The sequence below is a fragment of the Oncorhynchus mykiss genome, chromosome 9, assembly GCF_057628025.1.
Source record: "Oncorhynchus mykiss isolate SJ-2025 chromosome 9, ASM5762802v1, whole genome shotgun sequence".
Lineage (NCBI taxonomy): Eukaryota > Metazoa > Chordata > Actinopteri > Salmoniformes > Salmonidae > Oncorhynchus > Oncorhynchus mykiss.
In genome coordinates, this window is record NC_143030.1 from 15,023,461 (window position 1) to 15,042,092 (window position 18,632).

The 18,632-nt window shown below is 44.6% G+C and overlaps 1 protein-coding gene across 1 annotated transcript in view; it reads left to right on the forward strand.

Annotated features, from left to right (window-relative positions):
- The first annotated feature begins 883 nt into the window (after positions 1-883).
- Positions 884-18,632, forward strand: part of LOC110531457 (trafficking protein particle complex subunit 14) — a 19,267-nt gene continuing 1,518 nt past the window's right edge. Inside the window, exons 1-11 of the mRNA XM_036987349.2 lie at positions 884-1,613; positions 2,647-2,742; positions 3,074-3,203; positions 3,351-3,437; positions 8,287-8,407; positions 8,532-8,679; positions 12,826-12,887; positions 14,563-14,735; positions 15,053-15,189; positions 15,293-15,486; positions 15,998-18,632. The exon at positions 15,998-18,632 is cut by the window's right edge and continues 1,518 nt beyond it. Coding sequence (XP_036843244.1) covers positions 1,122-1,613; positions 2,647-2,742; positions 3,074-3,203; positions 3,351-3,437; positions 8,287-8,407; positions 8,532-8,679; positions 12,826-12,887; positions 14,563-14,735; positions 15,053-15,189; positions 15,293-15,486; positions 15,998-16,196 — 1,839 coding nt within the window. The 5' untranslated portion in view covers positions 884-1,121 and the 3' untranslated portion in view covers positions 16,197-18,632. The remainder of the gene's footprint in view (positions 1,614-2,646; positions 2,743-3,073; positions 3,204-3,350; positions 3,438-8,286; positions 8,408-8,531; positions 8,680-12,825; positions 12,888-14,562; positions 14,736-15,052; positions 15,190-15,292; positions 15,487-15,997) is intronic.

An 18,632-nucleotide genomic window follows, 5' to 3' on the forward strand; every position in this document is an offset into this window, starting at 1 on the left:
AACGAAATGTAACTTAAATACATTTTCATTCCACCCAATAGTATTATAGATTGAATGGATATCATTGTGATTTAATGAATTTGTATGGGAAAACCAAGGAAATAGTAACTAGGGTAAATCGAGGGAATATAAACTTTCTTTGATAGGCCTAACATTAACAAACAACCATAATGTACAGGTTTGATAGGCCTAACATTAACAAACAACCATAATGTACAGGTTTGATAGGCCTAACATTAACAAACAACCATAATGTACAGGTTTGATAGGCCTAACATTAACAAACAACCATAATGTACAGGTTTGATAGGCCTAACATTAACAAACAACCATAATGTACTGGTTTGATAGGCCTAACATTAACAAACAACCATAATGTACTGGTTTGATAGGACTTTTATTCTCATTCAAATTGGGACTGTTATACCATACTTGAGAGCATACTTTTTGCAGACATTGTAGGTAATACTTAAGAAAACTATATTTAACATCTCCCTGTTACTTGAAGATGTTTATACTTGGGTTGAAACCTCGCATGCATTCATTCACTGATTTTACAAAGCTTCTGCCTGTGATCCTTGTGTGGTTTTGAGTGGCTTATCTATTTAAGATTTAAATAGAAATTGCAAATCTCTAGGCATTGTTGCAAATTGATCACATCAAGTTGACAATGGGTTTAACAGGATTTTCAGTCAATGTTTTCAACTGACAAAATCAAGTGTTATTTATTTTATTGTCAAACATTTTTTTATAGTACTATAGTATTTAGTAGGCCTACCTGACTGGGGAGAGAAAAGCCTGCTATGTGGGCTTCTGTGAACTATATTTATAGGCAGTTGATTACTCCTGCCTAGTTTAAATATTCAGCTTTTTTTTTTTGTCTGTGATCGACTGGTTGTACTGAAGCACAATGCAAAGTGAAGAGTCGGTTGCAGGTTCATCGACTGATGGCCACAATGAATTGGATTTTAAATGTTTATTATTGATAATATATTTATAGAAAATAGGCCAGCTGTCGACGCTGGTCATAAACGGAGACTATAATTCCAAGAGGGGTGTGAATCGTATTAGCTTGTTTGTATGTGGCAATAACCGGGTAAATAAGCTAGCTAACGTTAGCAATGGTTCTAATGATGGAATCGCAATGCGAGTATTTTATGTATTTCCCTGCTGTTCCCATCACGGACCTTTCCGACCCGTCAAAATACCGAACTCTCCCCCGTCGCAGTCACCTCTATCTCGGTGAGACCGTGCAGTTCTTGTTGGTCCTGCGGTCCAGAGATGAAAGGTCAGGTTCGGACGGGACAAAGGGAAACGGGGATAGTGACTGCGGTACCCGGGCTTGGAAGGAGCTGGTAGGGTCCCTCTCCGCTGTAGCAAGTGTGTGCCCTGGCGAGAGCCGACATCGCTCCCAAATTCACCCCCACGAGTTCCAGAGAAGCTACAGCGACGACGGTGCAGACGAGGACCCCGACGAGGTCGACTTTGCTGCGGGTACAGCCCATATAGGCAGAAGGGAGTCCAGGAACCGAGGCTTCAGAGAATGCAAGCCGCTTCTCATTCACAATAACACGGGGAGTGATGGGCGGCAATATCGGCGGGCACCGATGCAGGTAATATGAAATAAATAATAACAGTCTGGTGATAAGTGGAAGGGAAAGAAGGGTCCGTAAGTGGACTATAAACATGGCCAGTTTATTGTATTTTATAATAGGCTACGTGTACACCTCTTGTGTGAAATAGGAAGTGCTGACATTTCCTGAGCTGATAAAAGTGCAGCAGAATCACACATGTAAACCACAACCACAGTGAACCAGACCTTTTTCAACTTCCTGCATGCACTGACCCAACAAGCCAAAACACTGTCTCACTCTGACTATGGTAACTTGTTATTGTGATCTGCTGTACATGTCGGCGCTATCTAGTAGTTACTGATGACATACAAGACGCCTCAAGCATGCGAGCCTCTGCACTTTCGATTTGTCTGAACTTGACATTGTGAGAGAGAGAGAGAGAGAGAGAGAGAGAGAGAGAGAGAGAGAGAGAGAGAGCAGGGCTTGTGGAGTATTTGCTCACCATTGCCTGTTATGAAGCCGCGCAGTGCCAGTGCAGACAGACAAAAACAACCCAGTCATATTTTCAGAGAAGTCATACCACCTCTCATAACACCGCAGTTCATAGCCAAACAAATGTACCTTGAGGTGTTGGCAACGCTGCAAGATAACACCCACTATGATAGTCAATGTGGGCAAAACAATGGGAATGGATTGTTGTATTTGTGGCACTCAGCCACACATTCATTTCCCATGTCTTTTGGGAAAGATCCTGTTTGTCCGTCATACACTGCTGATGTGGGAGAGTGGATAACAGTAGTGACTCACGTCCGTATCAAGAATCTATAGTCCAAATAAATCCTCCTCTTTTCTTTTTGTGAGTGCCCATTGTTTACTTAATCTCTCTCTGTGTGGCACACACACACACACACACAGACACACACACAGACACACACACAGACACACACACAGACACACACACATATAACACAGTTTTTCTGTCTCGTCCTCTCTCTCCTAGTCACCCATGAACAATTAGAAAATGATATAATATTTCTGTGTGTGTGTACTTGTGCCCTCCTCTCTATCCTAGTCACCCATGGACAAGCCAGTGGTACTGAACGATGAGGTCATCTTCCCTCTGACCGTCTCATTGGACAAACTCCACGTCAACACGCTCAAGGTCAAGGTGAGAGTGTGTGTATGTGTGATCAGATCGTAGTGACTATTCATGTTCATAACCTCGCCATAACCTGTGCATTCCTGTCTATGTCAGTGTAACGGATGTGAAATGGCTAGCTAGTTAGCGGTGTTCGCGCTAAATAGCGTTTCAATCGGTGACGTCACTTGCTCTGAGACCTTGAAGTAGTAATTCCCCTTGCTCTGCAAGGGCCGCGGCTTTTGTGGAGCGATGGGTAACGATGCTTCGAGGGGTGACTGTTGTTGATGTGTGCAGAGGGTCCCTGGTTCGCGCCCAGGTATGGGCGAGGGGACGGTCTAAAGTTATACTGTTACATCAGATCGTAGTGACAGTGTGGAAGCAGGAGAAGGAGAAGGCAGAGATCAGGGAACATGGTTACCTCACCATCCTACAGCTGAGGAGTCCCACACACACCTTCAGACAGGACCTCAACACCTTCAAGGCCCAGGGTACACACAAACACACACATGCCTTTGAAATTCAAAAAACTCAATATATCATATTTGCATTCAATTAAATATTGTACAGAATAGTTTTTGAATTTATTTTTTATGACAAATATCTCTCTCTCCCCCTCCTTCCCCCTCTCTGTCCAGTCAGCACCACCCTGAGTGTTCTTCCTCCTCCGACTGTGAAATGTCAACAGATTACCGTCTCCGGGAAGCACCTGACCCTTCTCAAAGGTAGGGAGCTGGGGAGGTTCAACTTTGTTACACTGAATGAGAAACAATCTGGATCCTAGTTACACTGAATGAGAAACACTCTGGACCCTAGTTACACTGAATGATAAACACTCTGGACCCTAGTCACACTGAATGAGAAACACTCTGGACCCTAGTTACACTGAATGAGAAACACTCTGGACCCTAGTTACACTGAATGAGAAACACTCTGGACCCTAGTTACACTGAACGAGAAACACTATGGACCCTAGTTACACTGAACGAGAAACACTATGGACCCTAGTTACACTGAACGAGAAACACTCTGAACCCTAGTTACACTGAACGAGAATCACTCTGGACCCTAGTTACACTGAATGAGAAACACTCTGAACCCTAGTTACACTGAATGAGAAACACTATGGACCCTAGTTACACTGAACGAGAAACACTATGGACCCTAGTTACACTGAATGAGAAACACTCTGAACCCTAGTTACACTGAACGAGAATCACTCTGGACCCTAGTTACACTGAATGAGAAACACTCTGAACCCTAGTTACACTGAACGAGAATCACTCTGGACCCTAGTTAAAGCCTAGAAATGGTAGGGGGCTGTTTGTGGATTTAGAATGGGCTCACACTATTTCTTCTTAACCCTAGACTCATTGGGTGTTTTCTATTCTCAGATTTGCTCACCCTGCTTTGAAGCAGAGCTAAGAGCTCCTGACTTCTGAATAAAGGAAAGATTGAAACAAGCTGTGTGTGTGTGTGTGTGTGTGTGTGTGTGTGTGTGTGTGTGTGTGTGTGTGTGTGTGTGTGTGTGTGTGTGTGTGTAAAATCCTGTTCATTCATTGGAATTAATCAGAGCCATGTATATAAAGAGTTGGGCCAACTTTACGAATTTTGAATATTGTTTTAATTCTAGAAGTACAGAAGCAGCTTGGGTAATGCCCTAGTTGAGGAGTGCCAAATGAAGATTCATGATTGGTCCTGTGTGGCTCAATTGGTAGAGCATGGCACCTGCAATGCTAGGGTTGTGGATTTCAGTTCCCGCTTAGGCCACCCATATGAAAAAGTTATGCACTCACTGTTGTAAGTCGCTTTGGAAAAAAGCATCTGATAAAGGGCATATTTATGTTATGTTATTTCCTGTTTGAAAACAAAGTGCTTAAGCTAGTGGTTATGCTAACACAGTCTTGGTTTGTTAACAGTAACAGCAACAGAGAGCAAAGTATGACAAATCAAGTACTTTATCCTCGCTGCCACAGTGTTATTACAGTGTTATGCAATAGCTCAGAAGTGTAGTGTGTGTGTGTGTGTGTGTGTGTGTGTGTGTGTGTGTGTGTGTGTGTGTTTACACTATAGAGTAAGAGGACCCTCTGAAACGACCCTGTATTGTCTTAAAGGGATAGTGTGGCAGCTATAGTGCCTTCCGAAAATATTCATGTCCCTTGACTTAATTCCACATTTTGTCGTGTTACATCTTGACTTAAAAATGGATTAAATATATATATTTTAACACCCATCTACACACACAATAACCCATAATGACAAAGTGAGAAAAAAAAAATGTGAATACATTTTTGCATATGTATTGAAAATAAATGACAGAAATATTTAATTTCCATAAGTATTCACACCTCTGAGTCAATACTTTTAAAAGCACCTTTGGCAGCGATAACAGGTATGAGTCTCTAAGAGTATTCCACACCTGGATTGTGCAACATTTTCCCATTATTCTTTTCATAATTCTTCAAGCTCTGTCAAATTGGTTGTTGATCATAGCTTGACAACCATTTTCATTGCCATATATTTTCAAGTAGATTTAAGTCAAAACTGTAACTCGGCCACTCAGGAACATTCACTGTCTTCTTGGTAAGTAACTCCAGTGTAGATTTGGCCTTGTGTGTTAGGTTATTGTCCTTCTGAAAGGTGAATTCATCTCCCAGTGTCTGGTGGAAAGCAGACTGACCCATGGTTTCCTTTAGGTTTTTGCCTTTCTGTTTTTTTTGTTCTGAAAAACTCCCCAGGAGATAAACGATTACAAGCATAACATGATGCAACTACCACCAAAGGGATATTCAATGTCTGCTTTTGATTTTTTTTTACCCATCTACCAATGGGTGACCTTCTTTGCGAGGTATTGGAAAACCGCCCAGGTCTGTTTTGAAATTCACTGCTCAACCGAGTGAACTTAACAGATAATTGTATGTGTGGGTACAGAGATGAGGTAGTCATTCAACATTCATGTTAAACACTATTATTGCACACAGAGTGAGTCCATGCTATTTATTATGTGACTTGTTAAGCACATTTTTACTCCTGAACTTATTTAGGCTTGCCATAACTAAATGAGTTGAATGCTTATTGACTTAAGACATTTAAGCTTTTCATGTTTAATACATTTGTACACATTTTGAGAAACATCATTTGACTGTGACATCATGGGGGCCAGTGACAAAAACAAATCTCAATTTCAAACCATTTAAAATTCTGTCTGTAACACAACAACGTGGAAAGGTCAAGGGGTGTGAATACTTTCTGACGGCAGTGTAAGCCCTTTTTTCTACTTACCCAGACACAGATGAACTCATGGATACCGTTTTTATGTTTCTACATACATACGCAAACCCCACTTACAACATCCACGTCCCATTAAAGGAATAGTGTGACATTTTGGCAACCGAGTGCAGTTTCTCTGTGTGCAGTTTGAAGGAAGTTGAAGGTCGTATGCTAGCAGTTCCTATAGACTTGCACTAACTGTAGTTAGCAATGGCCCCTGAAACTACCTTCGACTTCCTTCAAACTGCACACAGAGAAACTGCACTCGGCTGCCAAAATGTTGCACTATTCCTTTAATGGGATGTGGGGTTTGTGTATGTGTTTAAATATTGTCCTATGGAAGTGACGCCATTGTTTTAGGAGACAATACTACCATGACTTTTAGGAGACAATACTACCATGACTTTTAGGAGACAATGCTACCTTGACTTTTAGGAGACAATACTACCATGACTTTTAGGAGACAATACTACCATGACTTTTAGGAGACAATACTACCATGACTTTTAGGAGACAATACTACTATGACTTTTAGGAGACAATACTACCATGACTTTTAGGAGACAATACTACTATGACTTTTTGGAGACAATACTACATCACTTAAAATCTCCTTCTCTCTGTTTTCCTGTTCCTGTCTCTTTTTTATTGTCTCCCACCTCTCTCTCACTCCCCGCCCCACCTCTCTCGCTCCCCGCTCCACCTCTCTCTCACTCCCCGCCCCACCTCTCTCTCGCTCCCCGCTCCACCTCTCTCTCACTCCCCGCCCCACCTCTCTCTCACTCCCCGCCCCACCTCTCTCGCTCCCCGCTCCACCTCTCTCTCACTCCCCGCCCCACCTCTCTCTCGCTCCCCGCTCCACCTCTCTCTCACTCCCCGCCCCACCTCTCTCTCACTCCCCGCCCCACCTCTCTCTCGCTCCCCGCTCCACCTCTCTCTCACTCCCCGCCCCACCTCTCTCGCTCCCCGCCCCACCTCTCTCGCTCCCCGCTCCACCTCTCTCTCGCTCCCCGCTCCACCTCTCTCTCACTCCCCGCCCCACCTCTCTCTCGCTCCCCGCTCCACCTCTCTCTCGCTCCCCGCTCCACCTCTCTCGCTCCCCGCTCCACCTCTCTCTCACTCCCCGCCCCACCTCTCTCTCGCTCCCCGCTCCACCTCTCTCTCACTCCCCGCTCCACCTCCCACTTTCTCACCCTTTTCCACCCCCCCTCCACCTCTCTCTCGCTCCCCGCTCCACCTCTCTCGCTCCCCGCTCCACCTCTCTCACTCCCCGCTCCACCTCTCTCTCGCTCCCCGCTCCACCTCTCTCTCGCTCCCCGCCCCACCTCTCTCTCGCTCCCCGCTCCACCTCTCTCTCGCTCCCCGCTCCACCTCTCTCACTCCCCGCTCCACCTCTCTCTCGCTCCCCGCTCCACCTCCCACTTTCTCACCCTTTTCCACCCCCCCTCCACCTCTCTCTCGCTCCCCGCTCCACCTCTCTCTCGCTCCCCGCTCCACCTCTCTCTCACTCCCCGCCCCACCTCTCTCTCGCTCCCCGCCCCACCTCTCTCTCGCTCCCCGCTCCACCTCTCTCTCGCTCCCCGCTCCACCTCTCTCTCGCTCCCCGCTCCACCTCTCTCTCGCTCCCCGCTCCCCGCTCCACCTCTCTCTCGCTCCCCGCTCCACCTCTCTCTCGCTCCCCGCTCCACCTCTCTCTCGCTCCCCGCTCCACCTCTCTCTCACTCCCCGCCCCACCTCTCTCTCACTCCCCGCCCCACCTCTCTCTCGCTCCCCGCTCCACCTCTCTCTCGCTCCCCGCTCCACCTCTCTCTCACTCCCCGCCCCACCTCTCTCTCACTCCCCGCCCCACCTCTCTCTCGCTCCCCGCTCCACCTCTCTCTCGCTCCCCGCTCCACCTCTCTCTCGCTCCCCGCTCCACCTCTCTCTCGCTCCCCGCTCCACCTCTCTCTCGCTCCCCGCTCCACCTCCCACTTTCTCACCCTTTTCCACCCCCCCTCCACCTCTCTCTCGCTCCCCGCCCCACCTCTCTCGCTCCCCGCTCCACCTCTCTCTCACTCCCCGCTCCACCTCTCTCTCACTCCCCGCTCCACCTCTCTCTCACTCCCCGCCCCACCTCTCTCTCGCTCCCCGCTCCACCTCTCTCACTCCCCGCCCCACCTCTCTCACTCCCCGCTCCACCTCTCTCTCGCTCCCCGCTCCACCTCTCTCTCACTCCCCGCTCCACCTCTCTCTCGCTCCCCACTCCACCTCCCACTTTCTCACCCTTTTCCACCCCCCCTCCACCTCTCTCCCCCCTCTCTCCAGTATTAAACTCCAGTTCCCAGGAGGAGGTGTGTGTTAGGAACGTGAGGGTTCTTCCTAACTTCAACGCGTCCTACCTCCCCATGATGCCTGATGGCTCTGTACTCCTCGTGGACAATGTCTGGTAATTACAGTCCCAACCTTAACCATTAGGATTTAATGTAAAACTGCTGTAAAAAAATTTTTTTAAAAGTGCCACTTTTTGTAACCATTTTGTAACCACAACATTTTATACTACCTGTCTGCAGCCACCAATCAGCGGAGGTTACCATGGCATCATTCCACAGAATGAACAGTAGCTCCTCCCACCTTCCCAGCATGCTCTCTGCCCTGGAGGAGCAGAACTTCCTGTTTCAGCTGCAGCTCAGAGACCAGCCAGAGGAAGAGTCCAGCGAGGTGAGAGTGGGGGAGATTATCAATTGGGCAAAAGTCTATCCTCGACTCCTTCCCTGAAACCGATAAGTGGGTAATAGTCGTGGAGAGTGTCAATTCGTTAGTAGGAGAACTGAGGATTGTGCTCACCACCATGATAACCTACTTCGGCAGAGGATGCACAGGTGTATCCTCAATGGAGGTTAGTGCAGAAGTGTTTAAACATTGGCCACTCCCCCTTTGAATCAGCTGTTGTTTTCTGGAATGAGAAAAGCAAGCACACATTTCAAATCTATATGCTACTTATCCTTTTATCTAGAAAATGTTGATGCGCAAGTGCAGATGTCTCATTTCATACAAGCACATTTGTTTCTATGTTTCCTCTCCTCGGTTACCTTCAACCTTTTTCAAAAGCAGGCAAGGAGAGATTCTCTCACGGAGAGAAAGGAGAATGTAATACCAACTGAAATAGTCCCAGTTTGTAACATGAAGGGAGTATCTGTGTCAGTGAGATACATTCCAGACTATAATATCATACTTAACCTGATTGTACACGACACGATTTTGTCCCGGATGTAGTTTTTGAGATTGGAGACATAATTCCCATGTCGTTGCCTACTCGGGACGCGCAGCTATCACTGACGCTCGTTTAATGTGATGAGATTGGAGACATAGTTCCCATGTCGTTGCCTACTCGGGACGCGCAGCTATCACTGACGCTCGTTTAATGTGATGAGATTGGAGACATAGTTCCCATGTCGTTGCCTACTCGGGACGCGCAGCTATCACTGACGCTCGTTTAATGTGATGAGATTGGAGACATAATTCCCATGTCATTGCCTACTCGGGACGCGCAGCTATCACTGACGCTCGTTTAATGTGATGAGATTGGAGACATAATTCCCATGTCATTGCCTACTCGGGACGCGCAGCTATCACTGACGCTCGTTTAATGTGAGCGGGTCAGAGACACAATCTACGGATCTCGTCTTTGAGCAGTCCCAGACGTCCCAAATATTTTCAAACATGTTTGATTTTATCTGCATAAAATCTGCAGTGCTCGTGTAGTGTGAAACAACACGTTTTGAAAACGGTGACAAGCAATAGCCAATGAGAGCTCGCCAGAGAAGAAAACAGTGAGATGATGAGTGTTTCGCTTCACCCAGGATGTGTAGACAAGAGCAGGAGCGATGACTACTACTAGTATGTGTTTGTACTTGCCTTTAACCAAAGCCATAGTGTCAAATCGTTACAGCTCTGAAGTTCACAACCAATGTTATTCAATTCAAAATGTTGGCTTGATACAGTTGAAGTCGGAAGTATACATACACTTAGGTTGGAGTCATTAAAACTCGTTTTTCAACCACTCCACAAATTTCTTGTTAACAAACCATAGTTTTGGCAAGTCGGTTAGGACATCTACTTTGTGCATGACAAGTAATTTTTCCAACAATTGTTTACAGACAGATTATTTCACTTATAATTCACTGTATCACAATTCCAGTGGGTCAGAGGTTTACATACACTAAGTTGACTGTGCCTTTAAACAGCTTGGAAAATTCCCGAAAATATGTCATGGCTTTAGAAGCTTCTGATTGGCTACTTGACATGATTTGAGTCAATTGGAGGTGTACCTGTGGATGTATTTCAAGGCCTACCTTCAAACTCAGTGCCTCTTTCCTTGACATCAGCTCGCTTAGAGTTTGACAAAAGGCACCTAAAGGACTCTGACCATGAGAAACAAGAATCCCTGGTCTGATGAAACCAAGATTGAACTTGTGAGATGATGCTGTTTTTCAGCGGGAGGGACTGGGAGGCTAGTCAGAATCATGAGAGAGGTGAATGGTGCAAAGTTCAGAGAGATCCTTGATGAAAACCTGCTCCAGACCGCTCAGGATCTCAGAACGGGGGCGAACGTTCATCTTCCAACAGGACAACGACCCTAAGCATACAGCCAAGACAACCCAGGAGTGGTTTCGGGACAGGTCTTTGAATGTTTTGGGTGTTATTTCTTTATTGTCAAATGAGGAGACACAAACTTTTTATACAAGTCCGAGTTAAACAACATCTTTATTCACTTATTAATAAGAATAGCATGTCACACCACGCACACAGGTGATTCATGTGAGTGCTCTGCAATAACGATGGCTGGTCGACACAACACTCTTGAATGTTGTGTTGAGAGCCCCGACACAAGAAATACCAACATCTTTTATATTTATTTTATTTTACCTTTATTTAACCAGGCAAGTCAGTTAAGAACAAATTCTTATTTTCAATGACGGCCTGGGAACAGTGGGTTAACTGCCTGTTCAGGGGCAGAACGACAGATTTGTACCTTGTCAGCTCGGGGGTTTGAACTCGCAACCTTCCGGTTACTAGTCCAACGCTCTAACCACTAGGCTACCCTGCGCCCCCTTATATGGCAAAGATACACCCCCTTAGTCTAGATGACAAACAACAGATGTGTGGAATTGGTCACAAGGTTAGGATTTGTATGAAATAAATGAATAATTCATAGCAGACAGTATCTGCTGTGAAGACTGTTCTCATTATATGAAAACCAGGGTTTGGCCCCCAAAACGAGGTTCCTCTCAACCCGAGCCATCTCTCCCCAGTGCCTTCCAGTCAGAGCAGAGCAATTTCACTCACATGAATGGAATGTGGCTTGTTAGGTTTATCACCTAAGGCAACGTAAATCTACTCTCAGCATTAAGCCGCAGAGGCCCACTCTTAGTTCACACAGACACAATAGAGTTCTAAGAACCCTATTCTGTTGCATAAAATTACCATTTGATGCAATAACAGTATTATAACATAATATTGTAATTTCACCACCACAATGTCCTTGAGTAGCCCAGACAGAGCCCGGACTTGAACCCAATACATCTCTGGAGAGACCTAAAAATAGCTGTGCAGCGACGCTCCCCATCCAACCTGACAGAGCTTTAGAGGCTCTGCAGAGAGGAATGGGAGAAACTTCCCAAATACAGGTGTGCCGAGCTTGTAGCATCATACCCAAGAAGACTTGAGGCTGTAATCGCTGCCAAAGGTGCTTCAACAAAGTACTGAGTAAAGGGTCTGAATACTTATGTAAATGTGATATTTCAGTTTTTATTTCTCATAAATAGTTTTTGCTTTGTTGTTATGCGGTATTGTGTGTAGATTGATGGGGGAGAAAAACAATTGGGGCTGTAAAATGAAAACATTTGGAAAAAGTCAAGGGGTCTGAATACTTTCAGATTGCATTGTATGGCATTAATGTCTGACTGAAGATATTTGAGGCTGCTTTGAGCCACAGCTCGTTGTAGCTACGTTAAATCTAATCACATCGTTGTTTTGGCGAGACGGCGTGGTATCGACAATCCTTACGACCAAGTGAAGAATCTTGTAGCGTGTGACCCCCATCTGTGCCACTTTGTTTAGTGTGCCACATTGTTTAGTGTGCCACATTGTTTAGTGTGCCACATTGTTTAGTGTGCCACATTGTCTAGTGTGCCACATTGTTTAGTGTGCCACATTGTTTAGTGTGCCACATTGTTTAGTGTTCCACATTGTTTAGTGTGCCACATTGTTTAGTGTGCCACATTGTTTAGTGTGCCACATTGTTTAGTGTGCCACATTGTTTAGTGTGCCACATTGTTTAGTGTGCCACATTGTTTAGTGTTCCACATTGTTTAGTGTTCCACATTGTTTAGTGTTCCACATTGTTTAGTGTTCCACATTGTTTAGTGTGCCACATTGTTTAGTGTGCCACATTGTTTAGTGTGCCACATTGTTTAGTGTGCCACATTGTCTAGTGTGCCACATTGTTTAGTGTGCCACATTGTTTAGTGTGCCACATTGTTTAGTGTGCCACATTGTTTAGTGTGCCACATTGTTTAGTGTGCCACATTGTTTAGTGTGCCACATTGTTTAGTGTGCCACATTGTTTAGTGTGCCACATTGTTTAGTGTGCCACATTGTTTAGTGTGCGCACCACTATGTTGGCAAGACCATCGCTCAGCAAATTATTATATATATTTTTTCTTTGTGTCGTGTACAACCGGCTTTAGTGTGAGATAATTTAAGCTGTTTTAGATTAAACGTATGCATGAAAGATCTGCCAATAATGTCTTTATGTCTACAGAATGAGATCATTTGAGGAATGTGTTTTTCTTTCTGCTTTAGGGTCTGGAGGTTCCATTGGTGGCTGTGCTGCAATGGTCTACCTCTAAGCTTCCATTTACCAGGTAGGTCTATTTTTTAAATGTTTTTATTTTACCCTCTTTTTCGTCACAGTTTTGATCTTGTCTCATCGCTGCAACCCCCACTGGGCTCGGGAGGCGAAGGTCAAGTCATGCGGCCTCCGAAATATGACCCGCCCAACTGTGCTTCTTAAAACGCGCCCGCTTAACCTGGGAGCCAGCCGCACCAATGTGTCAGAGGAAACACCGTTCAACTTATGACCGGGGTCAGCTTGCAAGCACCCAGCCTGCCATAAGGAGTCGCTAGAGATCGCAATGAACCAAGTAAAGCCCCCCCGCCAGACCCTCCCCTAATCCTGACGACGCTGGGTCAATTGTGCTCCGCCCTATGGGACTCCCGATGACGGCCGGTTGGGATACAGCCTGGGATCGAACCCGGGTCTGTAATGATGCCTCTAGCACTGCGATGCAGTGCCTTAGACTGCTGCGCCACTCAGGAGGCCCAGGGGCCGGATTCACAAAACATTCTTAAGAAGCAATTTCCTCTTAACTGCCATTTTGTCCTTAACTATAGACTCGAGAAGAAAGTTAAGCAACGGTGCTATTCCTCAAAAAGGTTCTAGGAAATGTTCTTGTGCTATTTCTTATGTTTCTCCTTTAGCAAAAAGATTCTTGGAAATGTTCTTAATTTCCAGATGGCTAAACCCTTGTCTTAAACTCAGGGCAGTGAGAGAAAAAGCTCATGAAAGCAATTGACCATGTTTAATTCACACAAACTTCATCTGAAAGTTTCAGTATGGATTATTTTAAACCCAAGAACATGTTTTAGAACAGTAATCTCGGTAAGAAAATACATGATTGCCATTGCTTGCTAGAGTTAAATCTTGGTTTCATCAGACCAGAGAATCTTGTTTCTCATGGTCTGAGAGTCCTTTAGGTGCCTTTTGGCAAACTCCAAGCGGGCTGTCATGTGCCTTTTACTGATTGGTGGTGCTACAGAGATGGTTGTCCTTCTGGAATGTTCTCCCATCTCCACAGAGGAACTCTGGAGCTCTGTCAGAGTGACCATCGGGTTCTTAATCACCTCCCTGACCAAAGCCTTTCTCCCCCGATTGCTTAGTTTGGCCATTCAGCCAGCTCTTGGAAGAGTCTTTGGTTCCAAACTTCTTCCATTTAAGAATGATGGAGGCCACTGTGCTCTTGGGGACCTTCAATGCTGCAGAAATGTTTTTATACCCTTCCCCAGATCTGTGCCTCGACACAATCTTGTCCTGGAGCTCTACGGACAATTCCTTTGACCTCATGGCTTGGTTTTTGCTCTGACATGCACTGTCAACTGTGGGACCTTATATAGACAGGTGCGTGTCTTTCCAAATCAATTGAATTTACCACAGGTGGACGCCAATCAAGTTGTAGAAACATCTCAAGGATGATCAATAGAAACAGGATGCACCTGAGCCCAATTTCGAGTCTCATAGCAAAGGGTCGGAATACTTAAGTAAATAAGTTTTTTTTTTTATCAATTTTTTATAAATTTGCACTGTAACTATCCTATTATAACTACAAGCATAACTACAAGCCTTCCCTTCACAAGATAAGTGTACACCCAGTATTTGTTGGAACTACCCCATAATAACTACTCTTCATTAACTCTATTATCTGTCCAAATATACCTACCCCATTATTACCTGATTTGACCTTCTTCACTTCCCTTCCCCAGGTACATTTCGACCCACTACCAGCTACCCAGCGTGAGACTGGACCGCCCCCGTTTGGTGATGACAGCTTCTTGTCAGAGTTCCGTGAGGCCGCTGGAGCACTTCCGGGTCAAATACACCCTCCTCAACAACCTGCAGGACTTCCTGGCTGTACGCCTGGTTTGGACACCCGAAGGTGAGAAGAGATAATCATTATGGAGGGGGGAAAAGAGTGATAGAGAGAGATTGGAAGAGGGATGGAAAGAGACAGAGGGAAAAAATAATGGAGAGGTTGTTACGAGGGAGGGAGGGAGGGAGGGAGGGAGGGAGGGAGGGAGGGAGATGTTTAGTGGTAGATGAGGAGTGAATCCTGTCTAACATCCAGTCATGATTTGTAACAAAGCCCCTAACTAACTGACTACATACCAGAGGAATATAATGACTTTAGGTTATATTATATTGCTCTCTCCTTGGTTAAACTAAACACCATCCTCTCTTCCTTCCTCCCCCCAGGACGTGGTCGGCAGGAGGACCCGTCAGCGAGTTCTGTGGTGTGTCACTCCCCCCTCAACAACTTGGGACAGTGTCGGAAAGGATCCACCCTCTCCTTCACAGTTGCCTTCCAGATTCTCAAGGCAGGACTGTTTGAGGTACCAACACACTCACACTCACTTCCTGTCTGTCTGTCTGGTCTGGTCTTGTCTTGTCTTGTCTGACCAAACATTACTCACTCACCCTCCTCTTCCTCTCCAGTTAAGCCAGCACATGAAGCTGAAGCTCCAGTTCACAGCGTCCTGTTCCAACCCCCCTGCTGAGGCCAGGCCCATGTCTCTGTCCCGTCACAACTCTCCCTCCAGCCCTGCTGTTAGAGACCTGCTGGACAGACAGAGTCTGGGACGGTCACAGAGCTTCTCTCACCAACAACCCTCACGGTCACATCTTACGAGGTAGGAGACACTGACGCGTATATACAGTCGCTAGTGAAAGTCTTGCTGCCTTAAAATGTAATCTAAATAGGAATACATGACATTTTCTTCCCTATCGATCTACACAACCTACTCCACATTTTCAAAAAATTATTAACAGTTATAGAACATTTTCCAAATGAATAAAACGAATAATGAATAAAAAAAATGAATAAAACAAAGGTGCTTTGATTACGTAGGTATGTAGTTCTCATTCACTTTGAGAATGTACAGTAGGTTGTATAGATCGGGGAGGAAAAACGTCAAATGTATATTCCCCTTTTAGATTTAACCTGAAGGCAGAACACACACGTAGACACACACACATTAGCATTCAGTCAAACACGCACACCCAACCATACTGTAATCCCCACGTTCTGGCAGTGCCTCCCTGACCACTCTCAGACTCTTTGAACTCTCTCCTAATCATCCCCATCTTCTGTGTGTGCCTGTCTGTTGCGTCTGTCTGTATCTGTCCGTGTGTGTGTTCCAGGACGGGCAGTGTTATGGAGCGCCGGGCCATCACTCCTCCAGTGGGATCTCCGGTGGGTCGACCCCTTTACCTTCCCTCCGAACGCCCCGTCCTCTCACTGGATAAGATCGCCAAGAGAGAGTGTAAGGTATTGGTACTGGAACTTGGAAGAGACTGGGAGAGGGAGGGAGAGGGGGTGAAGGTTGGAGGAATGAGGTAGAGAGGAAATAAGAGATGTAATGGGAGATTTAGAGGGGGGGGGGGGGGGGGGGGGCATTTCTCATTGAGCATTTCATCCAACCTGAAACAAAACGCAAAAACTGTTTCACACAAAAATACAGACCACAGTCACCACACTGAATGACTTACTCTACATGATCCACATCATTTCAAGACACTGGAGGAGTTACTTTCAACACAATTCTTTTTTCTTTTGTTTTACTATTATTTCAACATTCTGTTTTATTCCTTGTTTTATGTCTTGGTGTGTAATTAAATATGTAAATAACTGTTTTACACCAAAACACATTGGGTGGCGAGCTAGATCTGAGGTAATATTTGGGCTGCCATTTAACGTGAAATTCACAGGGTTTGGTTAATTAATAAACGTTTGATATATTGTCTAACTAACACTGTTCTGCATGCAACATGTTTGATGTAAAACTTTGGATGTTAAAGCTAGAGTCCTTGAGTCAAGCAATAACAAGCACCACCCCGCCTCTGTTTTTGTAAAAAGCTTTGGGATAGGCCTGGAGTGATGTAACCACTGTCATAGACAGAGCTATGGATGCAAGGACTGACCTTCTATGATATCAACATTATAATTTAGCCATGTTTTGAGGCTGTACAGTGTTTTGTTTACATTGTTTTACGCGAATGTTTGTAAGGAAACTTTAATTTTGGGTTCTGATGGGGTACAGCAGCTGCTCATGAGGCATTTATAATATATTTATAATATTCTTCAAGAATCAATGGGTGTATATAATTCATAAGTAAAACAAAATTGATGTAGCAACTAAGGATTTTAGCTTTAACAAAAGCACCAGGATGACCCAGAGAATTGGCTGAGTTCGGTGTCATTGTGGAAAAACTGTAGTTTCATTCTTGTTACAATGTGTTGTAGTTCAGTGACTAAGGGCCACAGTCTCTACACTGAATTTAAAATGTTTAATATTTTGTCTTTACACTGGCTATCAGAGATTTTGTGTTTATGCTAAGTGTATTTGTCTGATTTTAATTATTTTATTTTGTCAGCATTGGCTGCTGCTTAAAAATCTAACATCTCATCTCCTTAGTACACTACATATTAGTACACACTCCATGATAGGGAATAATCCTGCATCCTTTTCAGTCATTTGTCTTTCCTTTGCGACCCTATACAACCTAGAGACTAATGGATTTAACAATGGTGGAAACTCTCTCCAATCCGATACTTTCACATCCAAGCCCGGGAAATTGTGCACGTGCACATTTTGGGAGAAGGGTGGAGAATTGGGACATAACCTGCCACTGTGGTTCACAGCTGATAAAGTGTTGCCTGGTTGAGCCTGTTGATCGTTGTGGTCATTCACACTTGACCTTATTATTAGGGATTTAGTCCTCTTGGGTAATCCAGAATAGTGCATTATTTAAAGTCAGTCCCTGTAGATGTTTTCAACTGTTTCCATTTGTGTTATGAACGATTGTGGTGTGTGTGTGTTGTATGCTTCTGAATGAGCCTAAAACACTGGATGTATATTGTATTTTCGTTTTATTTTCTGGTTCATAAACCAATAGGAATGGCCAAGAGGTATCTATTCCCGATGTAAAAGACAATGTGATATTCAGTGGGGACATTTCAAACAATCTGTCTACTGAGTGGTATGCCTCATTTTCCCTGGACACAAACTACTTTCTTGTGTATCCTTTGTTCATTTCTATATCTTGTCAAGAAGGACATAAGAGACTTGAGTAGAGGATGTAGTTTGCTATTATCGTGTTTGTTTTTTGTTTTATTTCTGATGAAAAAACTCATTGCATTGTTGGAAAAGGACCTGTAAATAAGGATTTCACTGTTAGTCTCCACCTTTTTTAATTTCACTGTTAGTCTCCACCTTTTTTATTCCGAAGCATGTGAAATTTTTTTGTTGTTGATTCCAGACTTTGTTTAAGGGCTAGTGATAGATTAGAGAACAGTAAAGGACCGAGACAGCTGCCTTGCAGAATACCACATTTCCATTAAAGAAGACCCTCTGTGTTATATTGGATAGATACAGTGCATTCGGAAACTATTCAGACCCTTTTACTTTTTCCACATTTTGTTAGGTTACAGCCTTATTCTAAAATGGATTACATTGTTTTTTTCCCCCTAATCACAATACCCAATAATGACATGGCAAAAACAGTTTTTTAGAAAAACCTATTCAGACCCTTTACTCAGTACTTTGTTGAAGCACCTTTGGCAACGATTACAACCTAGAGTCTCTGCAGATCCTCTGAAACTCTGTCAGATTGGATGGGGAGTGTCGCTGCAGAGCTATTTTCAGGTCTCTCCAAACATATTCAATCGAGTTCAAGCATGGCCTCTTGCTGGACCACTCAAGGACATTTGGAGACTTTTCCCAATGTTGTCTTGGCTGTGTGCTTAGTGTTGTTGTCCTGTTGGAAGGTGTACCTT